Source organism: Thermobia domestica, chromosome 2 (assembly GCF_964235325.1).
Source record: "Thermobia domestica chromosome 2, izTheDome1.hap1.1, whole genome shotgun sequence".
Taxonomy (NCBI): domain Eukaryota; kingdom Metazoa; phylum Arthropoda; class Insecta; order Zygentoma; family Lepismatidae; genus Thermobia; species Thermobia domestica.
The window spans coordinates 125,004,901-125,032,210 of record NC_137455.1 but is presented as its reverse complement, the minus strand read 5'-3'; the positions used below and the strand labels follow the sequence as shown (position 1 = coordinate 125,032,210).

The 27,310-nt window shown below is 33.4% G+C and overlaps 1 protein-coding gene across 1 annotated transcript in view; it reads left to right on the top strand.

Annotated features, from left to right (window-relative positions):
- The window catches only part of Pal2 (Peptidyl-alpha-hydroxyglycine-alpha-amidating lyase 2), a 63,508-nt gene that overhangs the window by 10,558 nt on the left and 25,640 nt on the right, over nt 1-27,310 (top strand). Inside the window, exons 2-6 of the mRNA XM_081745769.1 lie at nt 13,648-13,799; nt 16,628-16,826; nt 20,042-20,243; nt 21,541-21,729; nt 27,101-27,219. Coding sequence (XP_081601895.1) covers nt 13,648-13,799; nt 16,628-16,826; nt 20,042-20,243; nt 21,541-21,729; nt 27,101-27,219 — 861 coding nt within the window. The remainder of the gene's footprint in view (nt 1-13,647; nt 13,800-16,627; nt 16,827-20,041; nt 20,244-21,540; nt 21,730-27,100; nt 27,220-27,310) is intronic.

Genomic DNA, 27,310 nt, shown 5'->3' with positions numbered 1-27,310 from the left:
ATTATTATTATTTAAAAAAACTATGTGTTTAATATCTCTATTAGACTATAACATTTAAAAAATGTTTATCATTTTCTTCAATTTTCGGTAGAAATTTCATTCATTTCATATAGGAGGTCTTTTGGTTCACTATATACAGGGTTTCAGATTCTAATAAAAGGTTCAATTGAGCAAATTGAAAATGTGTATAAATACTTGAATACTTCCAGAAAATGTTAATTGAAACCACAAGGAAATTAGCTTTTTTTCACTAGATCTAGAAAAACTTGTTTTTGTTAATGTTTGGTTCCGTTTTTATTAGAAATAGATATTTCTGCTCGTTAAATTTCAATTCTCTGTTTCATTTTGCTGCATCAAGTTCAATTCAATTTCCTTCGTCATTAAATCAGTGGCAGCTCGTGACATTACCAGATAGGTGTTGATTCAGCACTTATTAATTTAGATCCGGTTTCTTATCCCTCACATATACTGCAATCACTATATCAAAGGGACATGGTTAATTATTTGAGAAAGCAATTGTATGTTTCTTGTAACTTCTTCATTATGTTTGTCAACATTACGTCTAAAAGCTCCATCAAGTTGTGTACGATATTACGTTTTCCCAAACTCTAGTATTGAATTCATGTGAATTTCATTGCTTCATCATTTCTTACTTCGAATGACTTAAGTCTCCGAATTCCATATTGGTCCAAGTGTAATAAACACGAAAAGCAAAACAAAACAAACGATTTGTTGTTTCGCATACACAAATCCATTCATAATTATTACATACAGAAATATTGAATTTTCTTGCGACTCCCCTGCATTTACATTTACAGACTGGATCCAAGTCTATGGGTGATTAGGCCTGAAATTATTTTTAATTTTCACTTTCTCTTCGAGAATTAAACGAGAGAAATTTATGTTTTTTCAGAGTCCTGAACACGATCCTTAGTGCCTTTTTTCTACGAAATTCAATAAGAAAAATAATATAAAGATCACTACGCAAGCTTCCAAGTAACCGCAGAACATAAATTGTTCTCACAAAACTAATTAAAAAAAAAACATGGCATATGTGTCAGACGTAAACACACTCTAATACACTACTTTAGATTTCTCATCAATAAAAATTTCTCGCTTGACAAGAAATCCCAATCTACAATTGACAATAAGGCTATAGCTGATGAATTTACTTCGCATTTTAAACATGTTTATTCTACGTAAATACATTTTGTCATGCAGTTGTAAGGTAGATGGTAATAACGAAATAAACAGTTCGTTGAGGTCAGAATTAATTACTCAAAAAGAATATTAGGCTGCTACTAGACTACTAAAAACAAAAACAAAAAAAAGTCATGTGGAGTAGAATTACTTCCACCTTATAGTCTTAAAATGTGAGAAGTACTTAGATTTTATTTAACCTTAAATTTTAAATACCTTTATGTATTTTACATAACTTAACTATTAAAAAACAACGTTTCCTGATATTTGGAAAATATCTAGGGTGTGCCCTATTTTAAGGATGGTAATGAAAATATGGTTGAAAATTATAGACCTACTTAAATTACTTGTGTTTCTGCTAAAATCTTTCAAATTATCATATCAGCACGCAAGCTTTCTATCTATTAGCATACTAAAAGTTTTATTTGTCCAAACTAATAGCAGATCAACGTTACGAATCTGAATAACTTCACTCAAGATGTATATGACTCACGAGAAAGACGGAAAAGAATTTATACTATTTACTCTGATTTTACAAAAGCTTTTGGCAAAATAAATCATAATGTTGAATAAATTATCAAATTTCGGAGTTGAATATTCATTTATAAAACTAAGTACATCATATCTTAAAGATAGAAAACAGCATGTACTTTACAATAAATTGGAATTCTGTCTTTATAATGTTAATTATGGAGTGCCACAAGGCTCCAAACTAGGACCTCTCTGCTTTATAATACAGTATAGTTGAATGATTTGCAATTAACTGTTAAACAAGGCAGATAATGTAAAGATTTATAAAGAAATTCAAAATGATGATGACGTAAGCAATTTACAAGACGACATAAAGTTAACTTAATTTTAAAAAAAAAATGCTATTATTTAATATATTCAAATATTAAAATTAGTATAAAACGTAAGTATTATGTGGAAAGTATTGAGCTATAAATTAAAAAAACAGTAATGCACGGATCTTGGTGTAACATTCAGTCGTAATACGTCTATGTTATTTAAAGTACATATTGCCAATAATACCAATGAAGCTTATAGAAACTTTACTCAAGAGTCATAAGGAACACTCAAAAATTTTATTTATACGATACCCGTACAATTTCTTGATTATATAATAATTTGGTTTACTGTAAACTGATCGCCTACAGTACAATATATGAGACGTAATGTAGTAGAATAGAAACCATCCAGATTAAAATCCTTAGATGTCTCTATTTTAAGAAGTATAGTAAATCTGCTTGTTTAGATAGGACACCTTACAATCAATTATTTAAAATGTTTTTACTATGAGTCTCTGACAAATAGACTAAAAACATTGCCGTTATATTTATTATATAATGGAGTCCTAAACAATGGTTCATTCTTCGAAAGTATACAAATTAACGTACGACCATGAGAACACGTAATCTTCTAATATGTAAAATACCAAAAACTGTTTTCTACGGAAGTTCGCCTTTGTATCATTTAGTTGTTATTTACAACAGTGTAGTTTAAAGATATAGTGACTTGAACTTTGGTCTTACATTTTCAAAATTTCTGAGATTAATAGAACTATGTATGTTAAAACAATATGTGCAGACACCAATATTTATATATTTTCAAATATATGTTTAGTATGAATTTGCACTTTTTTTAAAGAACCTGATATGTATGACAGTGTAGATTTTGGGCTTCAACACATATATTTGATTTCTTTCTTTTATTATACTTTTACATTTTCATTTTATATTTTATTTTACTTTTTTCTTTCTCTTGCCTGTCTTCTGTATTATGAATTGAATGATTCTAGGTAAGACTCCTATAATTGCGGAGAGTATTCCCTGTTGGCGTTGAATAAATAAATAAATATTGACTGCAGGAAGCTTGGCAGGTGAACTTTAGTGCTTCTCCACCGTAATACAAGATCGCATGTGCAGGATCCTTCGCACAATTCAGTAGATTAGAATGGCTTACAACCAAATGTATTTGGTCCCTTCTTGCGTTTGTCCTGCTCATATACCTAGAACTTTCAGTACTTGTATTTTAATCTTAGAAAGTGCAATTTTTCATTATGTAGAAGAACGAGTAGGATTTGCACTCCTTTGCTACGCGTCTAAAACCGCAATGTAATTCATCTGAAGAAAAATCACACTATACAGAAATTATTTGAAATAAATTCTATATTTTCCAAAATATAAAAAATAAATAGAATTAAATTAATGTGGTTGTGCATATGCAAATTTGCGAATACCCGCAAACCGTCTTTACATTGAATTCTAAACCCTGATAAGCCAACCCGGTCAGAATAATTATTACCCTCTTCCTCAATGTCTTACTTTATAACGTGCTCCCACTTTCTTCTGGTTTAATTTAACATCTCTTTCTAGAAGTTTTCATCAACAACTCGATTCTACTTGAGGTCCATATTTTCCATAAGAGCGACTTTTTTCTATACATCCATTTTAAGCATAGATGCTATATGAGATGTGAACCTCAGCTTAATGTGCCACCCGAATAATATGAACTGAACGTTTACTAGGAATTGAATCCGGCTCACCCACGCCAAGAGCGAAAACGATAATCTTTAGCCGCAAAGAATATTTTATATCAGCGATGGGTCCCGCCCATCTTTAAACATAAATATATGGATCTCATTGTCCATATGATATTTGTAGCATATACTTGTGATGTTCCAAATTATGAAAGTTTTCCCCTATTCACCTGCTCATTTGTTCGTCATCTTAACGAACGAATTAATTTTCTTGCTAGATATATGAATTTTAAGAGGTCACAGTTCTGGAAAACTGCATTATCACGCAAAAACTATTTCTTGAATAAGGATCATTTTTAGCAAGGTGACACGTCATCACTTACGGAATTGAATTCCTTATAGTTACCATTTTCTTTTATTTCGGAGATTTTATCGCGAAATTAGAGAGGGAAAACTTAAAATTTTCCACGTGTTTCTATGGAATCACTGAACGTACAGGCACAAAATTCAATACATGTCTGGGAGAAAGGGAAGCATACGTGTCGTTCTTTTACAAAATTTTAATGTGAACGATGCACCCTTCCACACAAACAACTTTATGGATCGTGGTTATTTTTAGTTTAATGACAAAGTGCAAAGCCAGCTGTGATGACCATCATTTCCTTCCCTTTACATATTGTTCTAGTTGTAGGAGAGTTGTGGAGTAATCTGTAAGTTCAATAGATTCTCAAAGGTTTAAAACAATACTCTAGGTGTTGTTCAATGTATTTTTCCCTTTCTTTTCGAATCAATAATTGTACAGTACAACCTTAAGAACTATGTTCGTACTTACAATCCAATAAGGGCCAGTCCTACAATATCCTGATATTCTTTCTGATTACTATCAGTCAGAATTAGATATCAGGAAGTTGTCAGTTACTTTAACCCGTGGTTCGTTCTACAATATACTGTGCCTGATATATACTCTGTCAGATAGTTAACCCGAAGCACGGTTTTAACGGACCATTTGATTGGTTGGTTTTCTGTTGCTCAAACTGAAAACATTTTAAACTTCAAGTGCGTTTTCAGTATACAACCTAAGAAGCAATACTAAAATTTATAACGTTAACTTCGTTATATATTACACTCAATTTTATAATACTACACCTGATAACACAATCTGAGTTTTTAATTAATTCATTTATTTGATATTCCACCTCTAAAAATATGTAAATTAGATTAATAATTTAGATATGTTTTTATATATCATTCAATTTCAATAATTAAACTCTATATTTTTATATAGAATATATTTCTTCATCTTCTAACTACACAAATTACATGGCGCTTATATGCGGGAACTTGTAGCCAACGGGTACTACTTATCGTTATAAATTGGCATATATTCGAACTAAAATGGTCTTCTAGGCCTCGCTATATATTGAACAATCTCCTCATCGTCCTCGGAGACCATCAACAATTCTTCGATTTCGTCCATGATTCACTACACGAAAACTAACAAGTAGCTGATAGCTGTTAACAGGCAATTGAACTTCCTGTCAAAGTACCAACCAGCTGATAGGGTTTATCAGTCACCTTATTGTTATCAGGACATTGTAGAACACTTATCCCAAAAATGTCAGGAGGATATTTATATCAGACAGATATCAGAAGATGGTAGGATTGGCCCTTAATGATATAAAAAAAACTCTAGTAAAGACAGTAAAGAGAATCACGCGAAAGATATATGTATGGGATGTAGATACCCACCATTATCCGTTAAGACGCTAACGTACTGTATCCATTAACAAACTCAACCAGAATAATCGCTCTAGTTATCTATTACCAAAAAAATAATTTAAAATATTGTAAATAAGATAGATAAATATTGTAAATAAGAAATATAATTATGAATAGGATTCAGACTAATGAAAATATAATGGTAATTGGTATTTATTTGTTTCACCACACAATGAAATACTGTTGAGGATTTTAAGTAAAAAAAAAAAAATCTGGCGTAGGATCAGAAAATCAAGGAAACAAGCAAACTTATATATATGATCTACGTATATATACATAATTATATAAACAACTAAGGTAATAAATTTAACCTGAGTTCGTATACGAAGAAGAATCCATCGTTATATGTTGTTGTTAGATTATTATAAAATATGAAATATCTAGTAAAATTATAAACTGATAATAAAATAAACGTTACCATTGAAATTTAAAATTTTGTTTCTATGTATGGGATATGAGTACACACAGTTAAAGTCACTGTTACTCATTAAGAGCCTGGCTTACTAAAAATGATACAAAATTTACAAATTTTCTTTTGCTTGTTTTTCATAAGTGAAAGGAGATAGTGAAATGCAAGTTATCACAGTCATAGATAATGTTATTCTACAACAGAAAATATGAACATGAAAAATGTTTAGTGTTGCCATCCGTAGAAATTACAATGTTGCCAGAAAAACAACACTCCAAAAATCTAAGTTAAGGGAGCGAGTAGAGGAACGAACTCAACTGCATTTGGTTACGTATCATGTTATTTTGGTTTCTTTTGAACTACTTTTTAAATAATAGTTGTGTTTAGTTTCTAATAAACAAAACAGTTTTAACATACAGTTATTGAAGAAAGAAGGAACTGTATGTAGGCGGAAAGAACTGTATGTAGCCGGTTGGAATCTCACATACAGATGGACGTATATAACATATACCTAACATATACTGTACTTACACTTAAAGTTGAGAAGTACGAAAGAGGCACAAGTTTAACGTAGCGACTATAATGACAGTATGTTGATACCTTACCTAACATATTCAATAAATGAGTTTTTCATGGAGAAGTTCATTCAGTAAATTCTGTTAAAAGTTCTCAGAAATCTGTTTAAAACAAAAATAGAAGTCCGCAAACGATACTAGGATTCTACAAGAAAACTGGGTAGAACGCAAAGTCTGTTGCAGAGAGTAATAATCACATAAAGTCAGTAAAGTGAACATTTTATAAAATATAATAGTATTGATTAATATGTTGACATTCAACGGGAGTAGTTGCGTAGTGTGTCACTGTATAATATGTCTCATGCACTTAACAAACTACCTGCCATGGCAACGTGAAAAGTGTTTACGTATAGAGTCGTTCAATACATAGTGTAAATCAATGATAGCTTTGTTGTCTTTCTTTACTGTTATGTATAATGAAACAAATAATACATCATTCATTTAACACTGAATCGTTTTAAAAGGATTTGATAATAGTATACATATTTCCTAGATGTTTAGTAAATATTTAATTGATTCCTTGTTACCTGGACCGAACAAGATATCTTTTTTTTTAAGACAGTTTCATAATTATTATAATATCCAATAAATTACATGATGCACCCACCAGCATGTTAAGGTTCTGAAATAACCTTATTATCGTCTAGAACTCTTAACACTCCAAAGTGGAGCAACCTCTACTTGGCATTGCATCTACAAGTGAACAAAAAATTTCTGGAGAGATGTTCAGCCATGCTATTTGGGTAGCTGGTAAAGGCCCATACTACAGCATAGAAACATCTCGGATCCGTATGACATCTGTATTATTTTGCATTCATGGTTGATTGGATGAATTTACTTATTGGAAGAAGTGATGTCAACACTAGAGTTACCCATGAGATGAAACAGAACTTCCGTGACGAAATACGAGACAAGATAGAACTCTTCCAATACAAACAGCCACTTTTCGAGACCAAACGTCACTTTCACGACACCTTTCTGAGGTGAGACAGCCCAAGATTCAACTCCTGTCTCTTAGTCAACATAATGCTTCAAAACAATCCAAAATGCTCCTTGGAATGGTATGCCATTATAAGTGTACAGTTGTAAAAATACTTTACAAAATGAGGTTCGCCATCTCCAGATAATTTGAATCCAAAGATTGAGTTAAAATAGTAAAGTTGTTGTTTTTCCTGAAGGCTTTAACTCTAACTTTCTGTTGCGTGGGTCTTTGGGCAACTGCTGCACCCTCGAAATTTCGTGACTCTCAGACTCAACATGTGCAGAGAGAATAACCCACACACTAGAGTAGAACTGCAAACAGCTTGCAAGGTAGGGTTAATGGTCTCATAGGATCTATAGTACACTCAAACCCTAGTATAAGTGAAGTAACTGATAACACAAAGTCATCAAGCCATATCAATTTTTGTCATTTCTTCAGGTTCAGTTATCGTAAGTTGTGACCAAGGTTCTTGAGTTAACGAAGTGTTAACTGGCGTCTGATCTGGTCCCGTATCTACACCAACAACCGGTTATGAGCCTGAAATCTCCTGCATTGTATACCATCCCGGCATTTGGGTGTGAATGAAAAAAATCTCACTCAGGATGGCTGACCTGAAAAAGCTGTTATACCTCTCCGACCGAGTGTTTCTATCGGGAATCGAACCCGGAACCGCTCACACTACTACGCTATGCAGAGCCACCCCGCATTAACATGTAAGACATTTTCTAGTCATATATAACTTTGGAAAACCAGAAAATTGGAGGGAAAATATTAAACAGTAGAACATTATCTTGATATTTGTAGACGAAACAAAAGAGTATAATTGAATTTAGTCAGTATTTCTCGACTCTAGCAACTAAAATATAACATGACCTTTATGAACACCTGCTAGTGCTTCAGGTTCAATGCTTAAACTAAGTGAATGTTACATAACGTGAAGCCATACTGCTCATATGACCCACTTTGCTCTAATGATGCATGCGTTTCTGTCACAGCACACATTTGCTTTTAGAAATAAATGAGAGAATAAATAAATTAAAGTAAAATTTTCTCTTAATTTGTATCATTACATCATTTCCAAAGAGTCCTTATTATAATTTGGAGAGATTTTCGAAATTCCTAAAATATTATGTGCATTTTTTACTTTACGTATTTAAGGTTTTCACTTTAACTAATTTACCATAAGTATAATATTATGGTACAAAGTCCTAAATTTAAAAAGATCGAAAGGGATGCCAGAAAAAAGAATGAGTTTTTAAACAGAATTGATTAAAGAAACATTTCAAAATGTAATACTGGTATATATCCGACATTCTTTCATGTAGCGATATTTTTAATTCATTATTTTACATTCTTTAGTTGAAATATTGGAAGCAATTTTGCGTATTTCCCATAAGGATTTATGTTCGAAAGTTGAAATAAATGTGCTTTTATAGACAAATTACGTAATTAATCTTATGATAGATAGATTGTTGAATATCAATGTCCAGCTGTTCGGGATTTTTTTATAAAAAATGAAAGAAAAAACTTCTTGCGTTCGCTTGCATCCACCATGTATTGAATTTTCTGCATTTCTTCAACCCTTGTAAGAAGATTTCCCAAACTTCATACAACTGAATAAAATGTTCGTTTATTCGAGTGTCGGTCGGCGCTTGAAATTGATTACACTGTCCCTCGCTTTAGTACCATTGTTGGCTCATACAGTATGTCTCCTTATCCTGACAATGTTGTACGGTGTTTATAAATGATCCTCACACAATTTCCATTCTCAATTTTCAACATTATTATTTATCCGTAACTTTTAGCCTAACTTTCAGCCGTTGAAAATATCTCTCTCCTTTTAGCCATCTGATTTGAGTGATTTCACTATGTAAGATTTAGTCATCTATTCATAAAAAATAAAACATATTTTTTTTAAAAAAAATGTAATAAATCTCTCGAACTAATTGTCTCACCTAACTGGGATTGATGATTTGGAGGGTACATTGGCTAAGTGGTAGAGTCCTCGTATTGATGTGAGAGGTCCCTGGTTCGATTCCAAACCATGTAAATTTATAGTGGACAACATCATGTCCTTGGGTTTTCAAGGGTTCTCCCAGATTCTCATTTCAACAATTAATTCATAAGCATTCAATTCCATTAATCATCAGTCTGCTTTGGCCTATAAGGCAAGCATTCTAGAACCTTCATGTCAGTTTCGTTTTATGATTGTCACTGCAATATCCTGCGTACACTATCATATGCAAAATTGTATTCCAAGATCCTAGACAAATTCAATTCTAAAATAAGTGCGACTTTTTATTATTCGTATCTCCGTATCTCCGTATGCCCTTCGACTGGATTGTCAAAATGGTTTTTAAAAGTTACCATGTAAGACTATAAGTTTCATACCTGTTTATCCAGCAGTTCCAATAAAAGAAGAAAATTGTACTGAAAGTGATCAATCTAACACCCATATGAATTGTATATAACGGAGGAATTTAACCATCTAACACCCACATCAATTGCATATACGGAGAAAGTTACTACTCTAACACCCATATCAATTACATATACCGGAGGAAGTTACCAATCTAACACCCATATCAATTCATATAACGGAGGAATTTACCAATCTAACATCAATATCCATTACATAAACGGAGAAAGTTATCAATGTAACACCCATATCAATTGCATATACCGGATGAAGTTACCAACCTAACGCCCTTATCAATTGCATATACGGAGAAAGTTACCACTCTAACACCCATATCAATTACATATACCGGAGGAAGTTACCAATCTAACACCCATATCAATTCATATAACGGAGGAATTTACCAATCTAACATCAATATCCATTACATAAACGGAGAAAGTTATCAATGTAACACCCATATCAATTGCATATACCGGATGAAGTTACCAACCTAACGCCCTTATCAATTGCATATACGGAGAAAGTTACTAATCTAACATCTATATCAATTACATATACGGAGAAAGTTACCACTCTGACACCCATATCAATTACATATACCGGTGGAAGTTACCAATCTAACACTCATATCAATTAATATAACGGAGAAATTTACCAACCTAACATCAATATCAATTACATAAACGGAGAAAGTTATCAATGTAACACCCATATCAATTGCATATACCGGATGAAGTTACCAACCTAACGCCCTTATCAATTGCATATACGGAGAAAGTTACCACTCTAACACCCATATCAATTACATATACCGGAGGAAGTTACCAATCTAACACCCATATCAATTCATATAACGGAGGAATTTACCAATCTAACATCAATATCCATTACATAAACGGAGAAAGTTATCAATGTAACACCCATATCAATTGCATATACCGGATGAAGTTACCAACCTAACGCCCTTATCAATTGCATATACGGAGAAAGTTACTAATCTAACATCTGTATCAATTACATATACGGAGAAAGTTACCACTCTGACACCCATATCAATTACATATACCGGTGGAAGTTACCAATCTAACACCCATATCAATTAATATAACGGAGAAATTTACCAACTTAACATCAATATCAATTACATAAACGGAGAAAGTTATCAATTTAATACCCATATCAATTGCATATACCGGATGAAGTTACCAACCTAACGAACTTATCAATTGCATATACGGAGAAAGTTACCAATCTAACACCTATATCAACTGCATATACGGAGAAAGTTACCACTCTGACACCCATATCAATTGCATATACCGGATGAAGTTACCAACCTAACGCCCTTATCAATTGCATATACGGAGAAAGTTACCACTCTAACACCCATATCAATTACATATACCGGAGGAAGTTACCAATCTAACACCCATATCAATTCATATAACGGAGGAATTTACCAATCTAACATCAATATCCATTACATAAACGGAGAAAGTTATCAATGTAACACCCATATCAATTGCATATACCGGATGAAGTTACCAACCTAACGCCCTTATCAATTGCATATACGGAGAAAGTTACTAATCTAACATCTATATCAATTACATATACGGAGAAAGTTACCACTCTGACACCCATATCAATTACATATACCGGTGGAAGTTACCAATCTAACACCCATATCAATTAATATAACGGAGAAATTTACCAACTTAACATCAATATCAATTACATAAACGGAGAAAGTTATCAATTTAATACCCATATCAATTGCATATACCGGATGAAGTTACCAACCTAACGAACTTATCAATTGCACATACCAGAGGAAGTTACCAATCCAACACCCATATCAATTGCATATAGCGGAAGAAGTTACCAATCTAACACCAATATGAATTGCATATAACGAAACCGGTCTAACAGCCATATCAATTGCATATAACGGAGGAAGTTATCAGTCTAATGTACGTAAATGTTGCCAATATAAATCAAGGATGAATTTTCTTTTATTTTTAAACTCTTCATTGCAGTTTTTGTCTTGCCCTTGTCCCTGGAATTTCAATCTTAAAAAATGTAGTCTACAATTATATTCCGATGAAAATTCAATTAAAATAGATTACACTTTTTTTTTTTTTAGTTATTGACAGCTACACGTACAAACACATACACCACCAGTTAAGAATTAGTAGAATAGTACAGATAACCCTTCATGCAGTAAATTCTTCAATTTTTTAGAAAAAGAAAGTTGAGTTGTCTTAATTAAGAAGAACTGCATCATCATCTGGTAAATGTTAGTGCGTCATATTTATGTTTAAATGTTATATTCGATTCTTCACTTCATTTCTATTCCCTATTTTCTTCCATCCATTATATTACAAGTAGTGCGTGAGTAAAGAGTATGTGTGTGTCAGTCAACGGTAGGAAGAGAGAAAAAATCTGCTAGTGTATTTTGCTAAACCTAAATGTATAAATAACAATTTCTTGCAGCAAAATAAAAACTGCCAATTATTATTAGCGACAAACATTATCCTTTTTAGTGACACAAAAGTTCGTTTCTTTCTATTTTCTGGAAAACTACAGATAAAAAAATTACCCTCAAGCAAGTTATCTTATTGAGCTCGAAGTGATCAATCGACTGATATATATCTTATACTAACAGAATACTCGTTCTTCGCATTCATTTTGGACATAAAAGGCACTAAAACTGACACCAATCAACTTAGAGGTTCCAAAAACTATGAATTCGACACTACGATCATTTTCAATTTTTTTACATGTCACCATCCCTTTAGGAGTATTAATGGGGGTTGAATTTGGATTTAAATGGCATCGGAAGTGTCATTGTCTCAGTGACAACGAACACTATGGATTTGATACTAATATCGGCCATTTTCGATCAGTTTTATATATCTATCTCCCCCTGCCCAAAGTTGGGCTGTCAAAGTGAAATGATAAAAACATTTCCAGCTTCGAACTATGTTGAAAATTTGATCGAGATCGGTAGGGAGGTTCAAGAGTTATTAAGCCACTAACATAGTCACCTTCATTTTTATATATATACGTAGATAGATTTGGACAATATTTTAGTTAATAGAAATTAAAGTTTGAATTAATGATAATTTTGGGCTGTATCTCATACCTACTCTCGTCTTGTTGCTGTTATAACGGGAAGGGGCACGGTGTCTCAGTGGTAGATGTTTACCTCTGATGCGTGCATCCCTGGTTCGATCACCGGCTAAAATAAGTTTGTAGTGGACAACATCGTGTTCGTGGTTTTTCCGGGTACTCCCGTTTCCTCCCACTTTCTCATTCCAGCAATTGTTTCATCATCATTTACTTGTTTTAATCATCCGTCTTCTTTAGCCTAGGACATAATCGTAGGACGTTAAATCGAAATATTTCATTTCATTTCATTTTTAATGTCACAATCAAGACTTTAATAATAAGCATGTACATAATATCAGTTTCATCTCAATACGTTGGTATGGCTCTCGTACTGGATGAAATTTTAGATTTACATTTTTTCCATCATTTTCTAGAGAACAAGTCATGAACTTTTAGACTTATATATATTTTTTTTTAACTCAACAGCATCTATCGATTGCTATTTGTCTCATCTTTGGAATCTTTTTCTTTCTTTTTTCTTTCTTTCTTTTTTCTTTTTTTTCTTTTTTCTTTTTTTTTTTTGATCAAATCTAATAATATTGTAGAATATACGAATTGTTCTAAGCCCGAAAACTCAACTAGAACCAGAAATTTTGATTTTATCATCTTTGGGAACTTCTTTTCCAGGATGGACCAGATGAGGAAGACCTGCCAGTGCCTCGAGAAATTATGGGGTGGCCAAAAACGATTGAAAATTTGGGTCAAGTTGCCGGAGTAGCAGTTGATCCCAAGGGAACGCCAGTGATCTTTCATAGAGGTCCCAATGTATGGGACAACAAGTAAGTATCAGTATCAGCACATTTAAGATTGCTACATGAATAAATAAAACATCAAAGAAATTATATAAGCTGTTGACATTATTCACGTAAAATAAAGAATGGATCGTCTACAATACTAGAAGAGACTAACTTGTTTGGTCTGTGCTAAAATATTAAACTGTTAAATTTGAAGTTGCAAATTTAGATGGAATAATAAAGGCAGCACACAAAAATTTGTCAATAGCAAGATTAATAATAATAATAACAATAATAATAATAATAATAATAATAATAATAATAATAATAATAATAATAATAATAATAATAATAATAATAATAATAATAAACAGTGACAGCTTCTGTGCTAATGTGAATTTTCTGAAAGAATTGTTAAACTTACGAAACTTTTTAAAATTATACTTCAAATAATTCATTATTACTTCTTCCTTTAATGTCAATGCGAGCCATGAAGTAAGCTTTTGTGTGAAACTAAGCAGCAATATTAATTTTGAGCTTTCTTTCTTTCAAGTTCTTACACATTTTTAGTAAGCTAATAAGTCTCTAATACATCATAAATTGAAGCATTTCCTCTGAATAACGCTACATGGCACATTTCAGTGACACGGTGTAAAACGACAAAAATTGTATTATATGCTTCCATATACAGCAATGCTTCGCTCAAAATTTGCGAGCGTAGAGTCTTTCAGTATAATGTCAGTGACGTTCTGTACAGCATGATTACGAATAATACAATCGAAATGTTTAAATTAGGCGAAATAGTTGCTCGCATAGGAAATAGAAGATGGAAGACCTGGTGAAAGGAGCATTTTGAGTAACCCAAGAGGAAATTAGAAGATAATGAAATTAGAGGTATTATGAATCAGAATCTTTGGGAAGTGAGTAACAGTTCTAACTAGATTGGTTTCCTACAGGATAACGCCAAACAATGACTAATTGTTTCTGTGTTGTTGCTACAAGGGAATACTTTATGCTTACAACTAATGATGAAAACATAATTGCAACAAAAATCACAGACACTTAGACCTACTCATCCCATCCCCAAGGAAGATAACACATCAGTCTGCTTCTCAATTATGAAAATATGAAAATACTTTTACCTCGGTATCAACAAGAACTTCTCATCAGAGAAGTAAGTTTAGAAGGAAGAAATGGATAACTGGAAACAGTACGAGGTCTATCAAAAAATAAAAAAAAAAAAATCCAAAAAATACGATCAACAAAACTGTCCTCGATTTTCTGCTTGCCGATGCTATGTAGTGAAGTCTGCAGGTTACCCCAAGAAGTGTGTTCCAGGATGCTTCCAGGTGTATTATATTAATAGTGGAGAAGACTATTTTTAAAGAAATAAATCTGAATAACTTTTATAAACGGTAGGTACCATTATATTTAGAAAGTTCGGTTTCTTTCTGGACAGATCCCGTAGTAGTGATCTTCATGGTTAGATCTCTTTCTTTTGTTGGAAACATTTACAAGAGACTGAGTCTATTGGATAAAATTGATTAGAGATATATTATCTAGCGTAAAGGGAAGCTGCTTTATCTTCCTCTTACATTAACTATTTGTTTAACTGATTAATGGAATTTGTTAAAATAATTAATGGACTTGGTATACCGTATAGAACAAACGACAATCTTCGCATGCGTATTCATACTTCAATACCCAAAAAAAAAAAAAAAAAAAAAAAAGTTTATCTCTGAGTTTGGTCGGAAATGCCTAATAATGTAGATGGAGAATATGCAGGCCAGCAACTAGAGGGGGGCTAGGGGGACCAGACCCCCTAAACTTTTTGTGGCCCCTCCAGACCTCAATAAAAAATGCTATTATTAATGCAGAAAACACAATTTAGATATTTGTATGAGAATTTTTAATGGCTTGGGTCCCCTAACTTATTCATGCCCCCCCCCCCAAACCTCTATGACTGTTTTCGGACCTGGGAATATGTAAGGTATTGGCTGTAGGATGATTACCTTAAATTAGCTCCATTTCCGTAACTACCTAGGTACTCGTTTTCGACCGAAGTCGCAGACGAACTTTATCTTCATTGAGTTCCTAAACCAGTTATTGTTTTATTCACTGTAGTCACTTTAGGACTAAATCAACTAATTACCTTAAATTGGTATCACCTTTGTGATTAGTCGTTTCTGACCAAAATCGCAGATAAACTTTCTTTTTTCTCTTGTATTGAGATCCTAAACACTTATGAGAAGATTGTTGGTTTATTCCTGGAACACTCTGGGTCTATATAACATTCTTTGCATGCCAACCTCCCCTTAGAAATTGCTTTTGGAGGAAAAGTTTCATTCGAAGGAAATCAATAGTAGAGATCTTAAAATCATTAGTGGGGACCCGCACAGCGTAGTCGCTAATGCTTGCGCCTTTGGTGCAAGCGGTCCCGGTTCGATTCCCGGTGAGGACACTCGGTCGAAAAGGTGTAACAATTTTTTCAGGCCAGGCATTCTGAGTGAAGTTTTTCTGTGTTTTCCTCATTCACACAAGGAATATGCCGGGATGGTACCTAACATTATGTTCCCTTGCCGCTTTCTTTCTTCCCCATTCCTATCTTCCCCTCTAATTCCCCGGGCAGTGTGATCGCCAAGGGACATCATCCCTCATATGTGTGATGGGCTAACATAGCCATAGATGCCGAAATTCCAGAAATCTACTCCCTAATCCCTTAAAATCAGTAGTACGCCCAAGGAAACAACGAAGACTATTTTTACCAAAGCTACTCAAAAAATTGCGATAAATTCGTGCTTCCTATAATTTCAATTTAATTAAATTATTATTTATATAAATATTCTTACATTATTTTAATTTGAATCTTACAGTTCTTTTAATGCAACGGAGCGTTATAATCATATAAAGGCGGGGCCGATTCCTATCGACACAGTGCTAACCTTGGATCCAGTAAGTGGCGAAGTGCTGAATAGCTGGGGAGCCAACATGTTCTACCTACCTCACGGGATTACTATCGATAAGGACGGCAACATTTGGTTAACTGATGTAGCATTGCATCAAGTTTTCAAGGTTTGTTTGCGTAAATTATTTTTACAATATTTTTTATTTCTATATGGACTTTTTTGTTAGAGCAAAATCTTGAAACTTAAGTTTCACGTATTTTCTTAGTAACTAGAGCTCTGAAATTTTGCACAGCTCTTTAACCCCAATGAAAACACAGTATTTTCACTTAATTTTCGTTCTACCTCATTGTTTTTTCTGTAAAATTAATTATTATATATATTTGGACAACATATGTGCGTGGATAACATCAATTAATTAACCATTACATCAATAGGTGGGAGAATGATTTACTGTTCCTCAGGGTAAATGGAAGTTTTGCGAGTAACGACAATTTATTCTCTAATTGAGAATGGAATGGCCAATGATGAACGTTAAAATAGACGATTAGCCAATCAAAATGTTCGAAACAATTTTCAGATATTCCCAAAATGGTTCCTATGTCATTACTCGTGTAGCTTCCATTTACTTTAGTGCTGCTTCGAGATCTTAATGTGGCGACTGAAACAGAAAAGTTAGTAGGCTTATAACCTATCTGACGAGTTCGTGCGTCTGTTTTGTGGAGTCGTTGCTGTATGTTTATACGCTGTTACTGGTTAAGAAATGCCGGGGAGGGAGGTATGAGTCCTTTTCTGCTTTACTTTGCATAGTAGCCAGAGCATACAAGCACTAAAAGTCAATAGGCATAGTCCATTTCATGATTTGTTGTATTATAATATTTTTAAGTAATTGTTGTGACTAGACGTCTTACTTAAACACTACTAAATTTTAATAATAAACAATTTCTTATGAACTCTTCATTATGTCAGACAGAACAGCATAAAATATTTAACGTAAGATATACTTATCTGTTTGTATCCTGAATTCTTTTATGTTTTAATTTATTCAAAATATTACATGCACCCATTTGTCCGTTAAACCATATGAATGTACGTGATTTTTGACCACTCTAAAGAGCATCAACTTCCGTAATCATATTTTCTATTTCCTGAATTGCTATCGTTTTTTCTCATAGGTTAAGCAGCAGATGGTAAACTTAATTTTCTCCGTAGAAATTAAGCTTTCATGAATAAAAGTATAATAACAATTAGTAAAAACATTTTTAAAAAAACACACCTTTAGCGACACACATTCAAGCAAAGAAGTCATCATGTTATTTATCAATGTTACAAATTCATTACGAGAACTTAGGGTTAGTGCTACTAAAGCCTGTGACAGACATCTTGGCATTTCAGCTAAATGAATAAAACGCAAGCTCTGACGCGACGTTGCCGAGTGCTAAGGGTGTGGCTATGGCTAAGGAGACGAACAATAGCGCGATCAGGTGGCAGAAGATACACGTGGATGTATACAAAATAAACGTGGCAATACCGCTGGCCTCTCATTTGCTAGCAGCATTTAAAGGAAACTTGGAGCGCCGCCTTCAAATGCCAAGATGTTTGTCACGCCGTTTAGTCCTTTCGTAAATTTGCATCGCGTTCAGCAAGGATTTGAAAACAATGTTACAAACTCTCTCCGAGCTGCAATAAACTTTTTCTAATTGTATACGTTTCACTCCGTACTATTCCACAATATCATAATCTTCTATCTATGTATTTTTATTTTATATGCTTTTATAATGATGAAAATGTCAGTAATTTGTAACGCACTTTTGTAACCGTATCTATTATCTATCTTATATTTTATCTGATTTCTATACTGTTCCGCACCATGTTTCATCGCCATCCGATTGAGTTGGACATATTTTCATCTGCAAATAATATAAATGAGATGTTGCAAAATAAAGCATAAATCTTGATTTTATCAATATTCCTTTATACATGGTGTTTCAAAACAACACCGACAACGTTTGGGAGGTGATTTCTGACACCAAGATGGAACAAAAGGTATAGACCGACCTGGGTGCACAAATGCTTCCTTTCGGAATTATAGGCTGCTGAAAACATGAAAAAATGAACTTTAAAGATCTATAGGTCCAAAGCTTTGGGACCTACCGTAGTCGGGTCAAGACTTCACTTAGGAACTAGTATGTGCCCTATCCATATATCCATGTTTCAGAATCCTACGGTACTTTCGCAACAATTTTTATAGAGGCAGTTGGAGAGTACTTCAAATTATAGGCAAACTCCCTCTATAAAAAATACTTCGTGAGTACTTTAGGTTTCTGAAACATATATTTTGGATAGGGTACATACTAGTTTCTAAGTGAAGTCTTGACCCGACAATGGTAGGTCCCATAGTTTTGGAGCTACGGATCTTTAAAGTTCATTTTTTCATGTTTTCAGCAGCCTATAACTCCGAAAGGAAGCATCTGTACACCCAGGATAGTCTATATTTTTCTCTTACCTTGGTGTCAGGAATCACCTCCCAAACATTGTCGGTGTTGTTTTGAAACACCCTGCATATTATCCTGTCCGTCAGTTCGGGAGACACAAAATCTCTAGAACTACTTAACCAATCTTCATCAAATTTGGTCAAAATGTAGAGAGTCAAAAGTTAGAATCCGAGTTCTTTTTTGAAGCCGATACTCGAACCGGAAATGGTATGAATTAATCATTTTCAGTGTTAATGTTTATCGGTATAGAGCAAAAATAGTAATAGATAGAGAGATACTGTTTTCCGCAATCGGTTAAACATTCCCAAAATGCACTTCATTTTCATCCTTAAGTCTCTACTAAAACCGGAAATAGTAGAAATCCTCTACAACTTCTGGTTTCAATATAGTGCAAAAACGCTAAAAGCTAGCGAGAAGCGGTTTTATGGAATCTATTTAGCGTTGTAATAATAGGTACCATCTTCTTTCTTAACTCCTATTCAAACCGGAAGTGGTAGAAACCAACTATTTCCGATTTTAAAGTTGGTCGTTATAGAGCGAAAACTGTAACATATAGCGAGAAGCGGTTTTCTGTAATCAATTAAACGTCCTAAAAATATATTACATTTCAACTCTAATTTCTCTACTAAAACCGAAAGTGGCATAAATTTACTACTATTTCCGGTTTAAATAATAATTGAAAAAATATCACACCGTACAAACCAAACTCCTGCATGTGGTGTACACATGACACTGTTACTTGTTTGAAAGTAGTAACAGACAACACTCATGTGAGCAATCTCGATGTAATGTTCACAATTTCGAAATAAGCATTTCAAACCATGTATCATTCCATTTTAATTCCAACACTCAATCTTCTTTCAATCTTTGTTACTTTCTTTTCACCCAGTTCCCACCAGGTTCGAAGTCACCATCGCTGACTCTGGGCACCCGTTTTGAACCTGGAGATGATTTAAGTCACTTTTGTAAGCCAACAGATGTAGCGGTAGCCAGCACAGGAGAGTTTTTTGTCGCCGATGGATATTGTAACTCAAGAATTCTCAAGTACTCAGCAGATGGGAATGTCACTTACGTTTACGGAAATGATAACAGTAAGTAGTCGCTCTCGAACTATTTATCCATTTATTATTTTAGTGTATTTATTACGTACACTGTAAAAAAAAATCATAGGTAAATTTACAAAAACGATGGCAATCTGTTTGCCACTCCTCTATGTGAATCAATTTACACCTTTAAAGTAAAATTACTATATGAAATGGTGTAAAATTATATTTTTATCAATAAAAATATCATATTTTCTTATAAATTTACTGTAAATTTGTAAAAAAAAAAAAAAAAACACACACACACGGCAAGTTATGTAATTTAATATAAAGAAATGTATATCAACCTTCAAAATGAAAGGTAAATGATTTTACGTTGATCTTTGGCAATTTAATTACATTTTTTATTTCATTGTATTGACACCCTCAATACTACTCTTAATGGTCTATTGATTTATTCACAACTTAATTTGTTATTAGTTTCATATTTTTCACACTGAAGTAAACATTAGATGTACCTTTGTCTTCTTAGACACACAATACACATTTTAACGCAAATAAAATTAATAGATGCAGAATCGCTCAATATTAATTATGTAAAATTCTAAAAACAAGGCTGGCAAGCAACAGAGACTTACGAACTCTCCAATATTCCAGTTTCTACTTGCCGTAATTCCTACTGTTTAATGATCTAATGCTGTTTAGATATGATTATTTCTATATAAATGCCCGTACTATATTACAAACATATACTGGTATATATTAAACAAATATATTATATAATTAACCCATTGCTTTGCACTATTTTCTTTAAATTTTGCAAGAAATTTTGTTTTCATAGAATCCCATAAGAATTAACTCAATAAAGTTTAGAATATGCGGATTTGGCATCATCTAATAAATATGTTGTATATGTATATCTTTATTGCAATATTCTGTATATATATGTTGTTGACTACTTATAGGTAAATGATGGTTTCAAATGCGTACTTGAATTAGAATCATCTAACGTAAATTTTTATTGTATCTTAGAATGTATGTTTATGTACTTTGTGTTTCTACATTTATTATTTTGTAATGCATTTTAATGTATGATGAAACCATTCTGTATAGTACACATTAAAATTAATAAAAACAATCCATCAAAATTAGTCTGAAAAATACAATCTATTTGTTTTTGTTTTTGTTTTTTCTAATTCCTTCTACGTAAAATATGTTAGTCATTATGATGTAAGAAGAATAACAAATATTGTAAAAAATTTTGATGAATTTTGTATGAGTAAGTTCTAAGGGTTTTTATACTCACTGAATTGATTGGTCTTTTTATATGTATCTCATTGATTAGATGACGAGCCCTTGAACATCCCGCACAGCCTTGCTTTGGTAGAAGAAGAAAACATGATATGCGTAGCAGATAGAGAAAACGCTCGTGTTAAATGTATGGAAGCTGGTCTTCAAGGGACTGAAAGTGATGGGAAGTCAGAAATCACCATCTCAGGACCATTTGGGAGAATATACGCCATTGCACCTTTCGGTGAGTAATATCAGTATGTGTCATATGGGGCGCTCAGAGCCCAAGGGATTCAAGTCCAATTACCGAACTTGAGAGAAAATGAGATATAAAGTTTATACGATCTGTTTAAATACATGAAAACGTGAACTTTCCTTTTATAAGTTATTTGCAATATCCGGACATGAATCTTTCAAGCACTGAAAGGGGTATCAGTTTGAGATATAATCAATATGAAATACATCCTAAATGACCAAAAGTAGGGTCAAATCCATTGTATGGAGCTCCTTTGTGGCTAAGCGATTGGCGTACGCGCCTTTGGCGTGGGAAACCCGGATTCGATTCCCGGTGGAAGCTCATGTGGTTCGGATTCCACGTTAATAAGTCTCATATAGTCTCGCTGCTGAAAGAGACGTTAAACTCAAAATCAACTCTCCTCGAATCCTTTGCGCACTGTTAATCCCATACTCTGTTTATATGAGATCAAGAATCAGGATTTTTTTTCATGTAACTGTTAGACATTTTCTACAACGTTTTTATTAGATTACTTTTGATTTATTTGTTAGAATCAAATCTTGCAACTTAGTATTGACGCATTTCGATTTCTAACTAGAGCTTGAAATAATGTATAAATTCCAAAACCAAATGACTATACAATATTTTCAGATAATTTTCGTTGTAGCTTATCCTTTTCCGGTAAAATGAATTAAGTTATTATAAATGTATTTAGATTGTGTTTATGCGTAGGCAACGCACGTTAATGAAACATTACTTCAACAAGTGACAGAGCATTAGTTCAGTGACAGAGCAATAGTAAAATTTTACTAAGATTAAAAGCATTGGGTGCGATATCATCCTTAATATCCATAAAACCTTTACTCTTCAACCTTACGAAAAGCGTCCAATGCTTTTAATCTTAGTTTTAGCTGAAATGATAAGATACAGAAGATACTCTCATACACTCTCGAATCAAATTGTTATTTTAAGAAAGTCATTTTAAACGGGTCAGACGTTTTCTCGACCCCGATTATTACTTAAATTATTACTTAAACCGGAAGTGGTGGTAGATTTAAACCACTATATTCCGGAGTGGAGATGGAATATAGTCTTGGGACGTTTAATTGATTACAGTTCGCTGTGTATAACAGTTTTCACTCTATAGTAATAACCAATGTTAAAACCGTAAGTGGTTGGTATCTACCACTCCAGTTTGAATAGGATTCTAAGAGAGAAGATTTTGGTACCTATTCTTAGAACGCTAAATTGATATCATAAAACTACTTTTCGTTATCTTCTAGCATTTTTCTCCATGTAGATCAAAATTGAAACCGGAAGTAATAGTTAATTTCTACCATTTCTGGTTTTGACAGAGGCTTGAAGATGGAAATGAAATGTATTGTTGAATGTATCCTTAATGTATCCTTAATCGATTTCAGGAAGCATTTCTTCATATACATTACCGTTTCAACTCTATTGCAATCAACGTTAAAACAGGAAGTTTTTGATTTTCGGCCACTTCAAGTTTTAATAGATAGATTATAGCGGAGATGGGATGTTTTCTTGGAATCCTTGATCGATTGCAGGAAGTAGCTTCTCGCCATCCTGTAACGATCGCCATCCGTTTTCACTCTGTAACGATCAAAGTTAAAACCGGAAGTGCTTAATTTCTGGCACTTCTGGTTTTAATAGAGAGATTAGAATGAAAATGGAACATATTCTTAGCATTCTTAGTTGATTGCAGAAAACCGCTTTCCGATAACTCTTCACATTTTCACTGGATAACAATCAACGTTAAAACCGGAAGTGGTTGATATTTACCACTTTCGGTTTCAATAAGAGCTTAAGAGAGAACGCTAAATCGATTCTGTAAAACGTAACATAACTGTCCCAGGCTGTTTTCTTCATTCTCCAATCCTTTCTTTCCCTCCAGTTCCCTGAGAAATGTCATAGCTGAGGGACATCATCCCTCGTATATGACGGGCTAATACCCGCAGTCATAGATGCTGAAAGCCTAGAAATTTAATTCCTAATCTTAATCTATATCAATCATCGTTAAACCCGGAAATGGTTAATTTCTACCACTTCCGGTTTGAGTATCGGCTCAAAAAAAAGATCTCAGTTTTTAACATTTGAGTCTATAGTACATTTTCACTAAATGTGTTGATTCGTCGATTAAATCTTGAGGTTTTTGCCAATTAGTTCTTGAAGTTTTTGTCTTCTAGACGGACGGACACACAGGATATATACTTTATGTATAAAGAAGTTTTGGTGAAATAAACTTCTTAAAAAAGAACGTGTGCCAACAATATTACCAGTTTACCAGCTGAAAAAAAAAAATTAAAGTAACACGGTGGAGCAATAAAAATAACCTTTAGTGTACCAAATCAGTCTTTCTTCCAGACATGTTTTATTAGGGGTCAGTGTCCCCCCCCCCCGGAGCTTTGAGAGTGCCTCCCGAAAGAGACCAGAATAATACGTCTGTAATAAATAGAGTAATACCAAAACTGCTCCTCTGACTACTAAGTGTGCCCGTGCCGTCCTGAAAATTTTTCTGAAAGTAACACTGTACCAAATATTAAAACTGTGAACCTGTTTTATTATTATTATTATTATTATTATTATTATTATTATTATTATTATTATTATTATTAAAATTGAGTAGGATGTGGGCTATTAGAGACTTGTGAGTAACATAGATTGTACCTGTTATTATTATTAGGAATTAACAGTACATTTTAATGTACCTATGATGTGCAAGCGAGAGGTGTTGATGATTTGGGGATGTTTATTATTGTTTGTTTAACGGCTAAATAGAACTGTGATAAAAATGGCAAGTAAGTTATTGAATTAGTAAATGTTTATTTATAATAAACTGAATTTAGTGTGTAGTTTGTTGTTCATGTAGCATGTTTCAGATATATTGTTTTAGATGTGTGTGTTAGGGTTTAAACTAGTGTAGGCAGGTTTTTTGGTTGAAAGATACATACCTTCACACCGAGTAGATCACTTGATGATGGAAACAAGGTATTTAGTACCCTCAGCGTTCTTCAGACTAATAAACCCAGATTTTTAATACATTGAATATTATAGTAGACGTACTAGTTAGTAAAACGAAGTTTTCTCGATGTATTATTGAATAGATATTTTTGTGATTTATGTCTTTTATTTTGTTCACTACCTATTTCACTACTCATTTAGAAAGTAACCTGAGGATTATATTGTAAAATTTCTTGGGTAGAGCAATAAAATGTACTCGGGATTTGGACTTTCCCTTCACCTTTTTATTATAAAGTCTTCTTATATACACAAATTATAATAAGTAATTCCTCTAATATCTACTTAGGTAAGATTAAGATAGGAGCCCGGTGACCAAGCGTCGTGGGTATAAGGATGGGTACCTCTCGGTGACCAAGCGTCGTGAGAGGGGTTTTAGGTGTTTCGATCAATCCGGGAAGATTGATGTTGGTCAAAACGTGCAGTTCCCTTTTATCCTGTATTGTCGGCTTCCTTCGTTGATTCTCGTCCTTCCGACTGTTGGCGATGGTGAGCGACTCCTCTTCGGGACCGTCGTCTGTTTGTTTTTATTTACACGTGGTTATTCCATGACGTGTAGACATGCGGAACGTTACAATATACTACTGGAAAGCGTCGAACAGCAATAATAAAATACATAATCTGGTTGAATTCTTACACGTGTTCTCAAGATTTTTTTTTCGATAAAATCTTGATCAAGAAAATATCACACCAAAATGAAATATCTTTCAACGTGCTGTCTCACGGTTATGTTGTTTACACAACAGATTGTACAATGTTTTTACAATAACGTAATAAAATAGTTTACTATATTGACATACAATACCAAACATGCTCTTGTCATACACAAATACATAACAACAGAAATGAGATTAATAAATATACAATAAAAGACGAATTCTGACCAAAGCATATATAAACTAATAAATAACAGCGTTACTAGCTACGCTCACTACGCCCGCTTTGCTTTGAAAAATTGTTGAGTTGAGTTGATTTTGAGTTTAACGTCCCTTTCAGCAGCGAGGCTATATGAGACGTGGACCTACTGATTAACGTGAAATCCGAACCACGTAAGCTCCTGCTGGGAATCGAACCCAGATCTCCCACACCAAAGGCGCGTACGCTAAGCGCTTAGCCACGGAGGAGGTCTTTGAAAAATTCTGTTCACGGAACAAGACTGAAAGGACTTCGTTCCATTTCTAATGCGGAATTTTTTTTTTTAATTGTTTACAATAAAAATTCGTGCTCCAAATTCTTTTCGAATGTTAAGTCTATGGGCATCCCGTTTTTTCTTTTTTTTTATTTATTATTCCTCAATGGTATGTCCGATCGGGACGTCCGACCAAGTAGGACACTCAGCGCGCGCTCTCAAATCACCATCTCAAATTTGGTGAGAATGGTTGAAGGATCTCGGAGGAGTATCCAGACAAATGAACGCCTAAGTGAGTAAAAAGGAGCTTCGCTCCAAAAGAAAAATTACAATAGTGAACGAGAAACTTACATAAAATTTTCTGTTAATTAAAATGGAGATGAATTATTAGCCTGTGTATTTTTAGTATGTTGTCTAAGCTGGTTTTCTAATATAGTTAATGTTGCCCACCATATAACAAAACGAGGCGAAAAGTATCTTTTTAAACTCAAGACGAGACAAGATTTTTTTTTTCAGCCTCGTGGGCAACACTACTTCACCTGTCTTACGAGTTAGACTCAAACACTGTTTAGTGTTCCATTGTTCATAGTATTAAAAAAATTATAAATTGATAAAGTGGTTGTATAAATATACTTAAGAGTATTTATCAACGTTTACAGATATGTAAGTTATTACACAATATATTTCAAAAATAAATACTATATTGTTTAACTGTTGCTATGTCATACCTTTCTTGGGCTTCTCATGACGCAGAAACTTAAAAAAAAAAATCAGAATATAAATTTTATACATAAATTTTCAAAACGATACAAGAATAATTTAAGATGAGACGAAGAAAACTTTCCAAAAATCGAAATAAGAAAAGAATTCTTCGAGAGTGAGTCAATACGAGACTGCTACGAACATTTACGAGACTAGACGAGAAGAGAAAGCCATATTTCTCGTCTCTTGGACAACTTTGAATACAGTTATAGAATTCTAGATTATTGTCTTGTATTGTGAGGTAATCGGGGAGTTACTTCAACTAACAGCTTAAATGTTGAAAGACAGAAATAAGCAATAGGAGATATACCATGCCGACTACATATTGCATATCTAGCCAGCCAGAGTCCTTAATGAGCAGTAACATTATGTAGTTTTAGTTTTATTCAATAAAAGATTTTAAAAAATCGTCTTATGTTTCTGTTTTTACTTTATTTTATCTTATTTCAGATGAATTATTGTATGCTGTCTCAGATGACAAAGGCCTAGGACGAACTATTGCTGCAGCAAATGGCTATACGTTGGACACAAGCAGTGGGAGCGCCATAGATACATGGAAACCCATAGAGGTTAGTAAAATTTCAATGTATTTCTATTTCTAAATAAAATTATAACCAGAGCCCGTCAAATGCCATTTTGCCATGTTTTGCCCTAACGTTC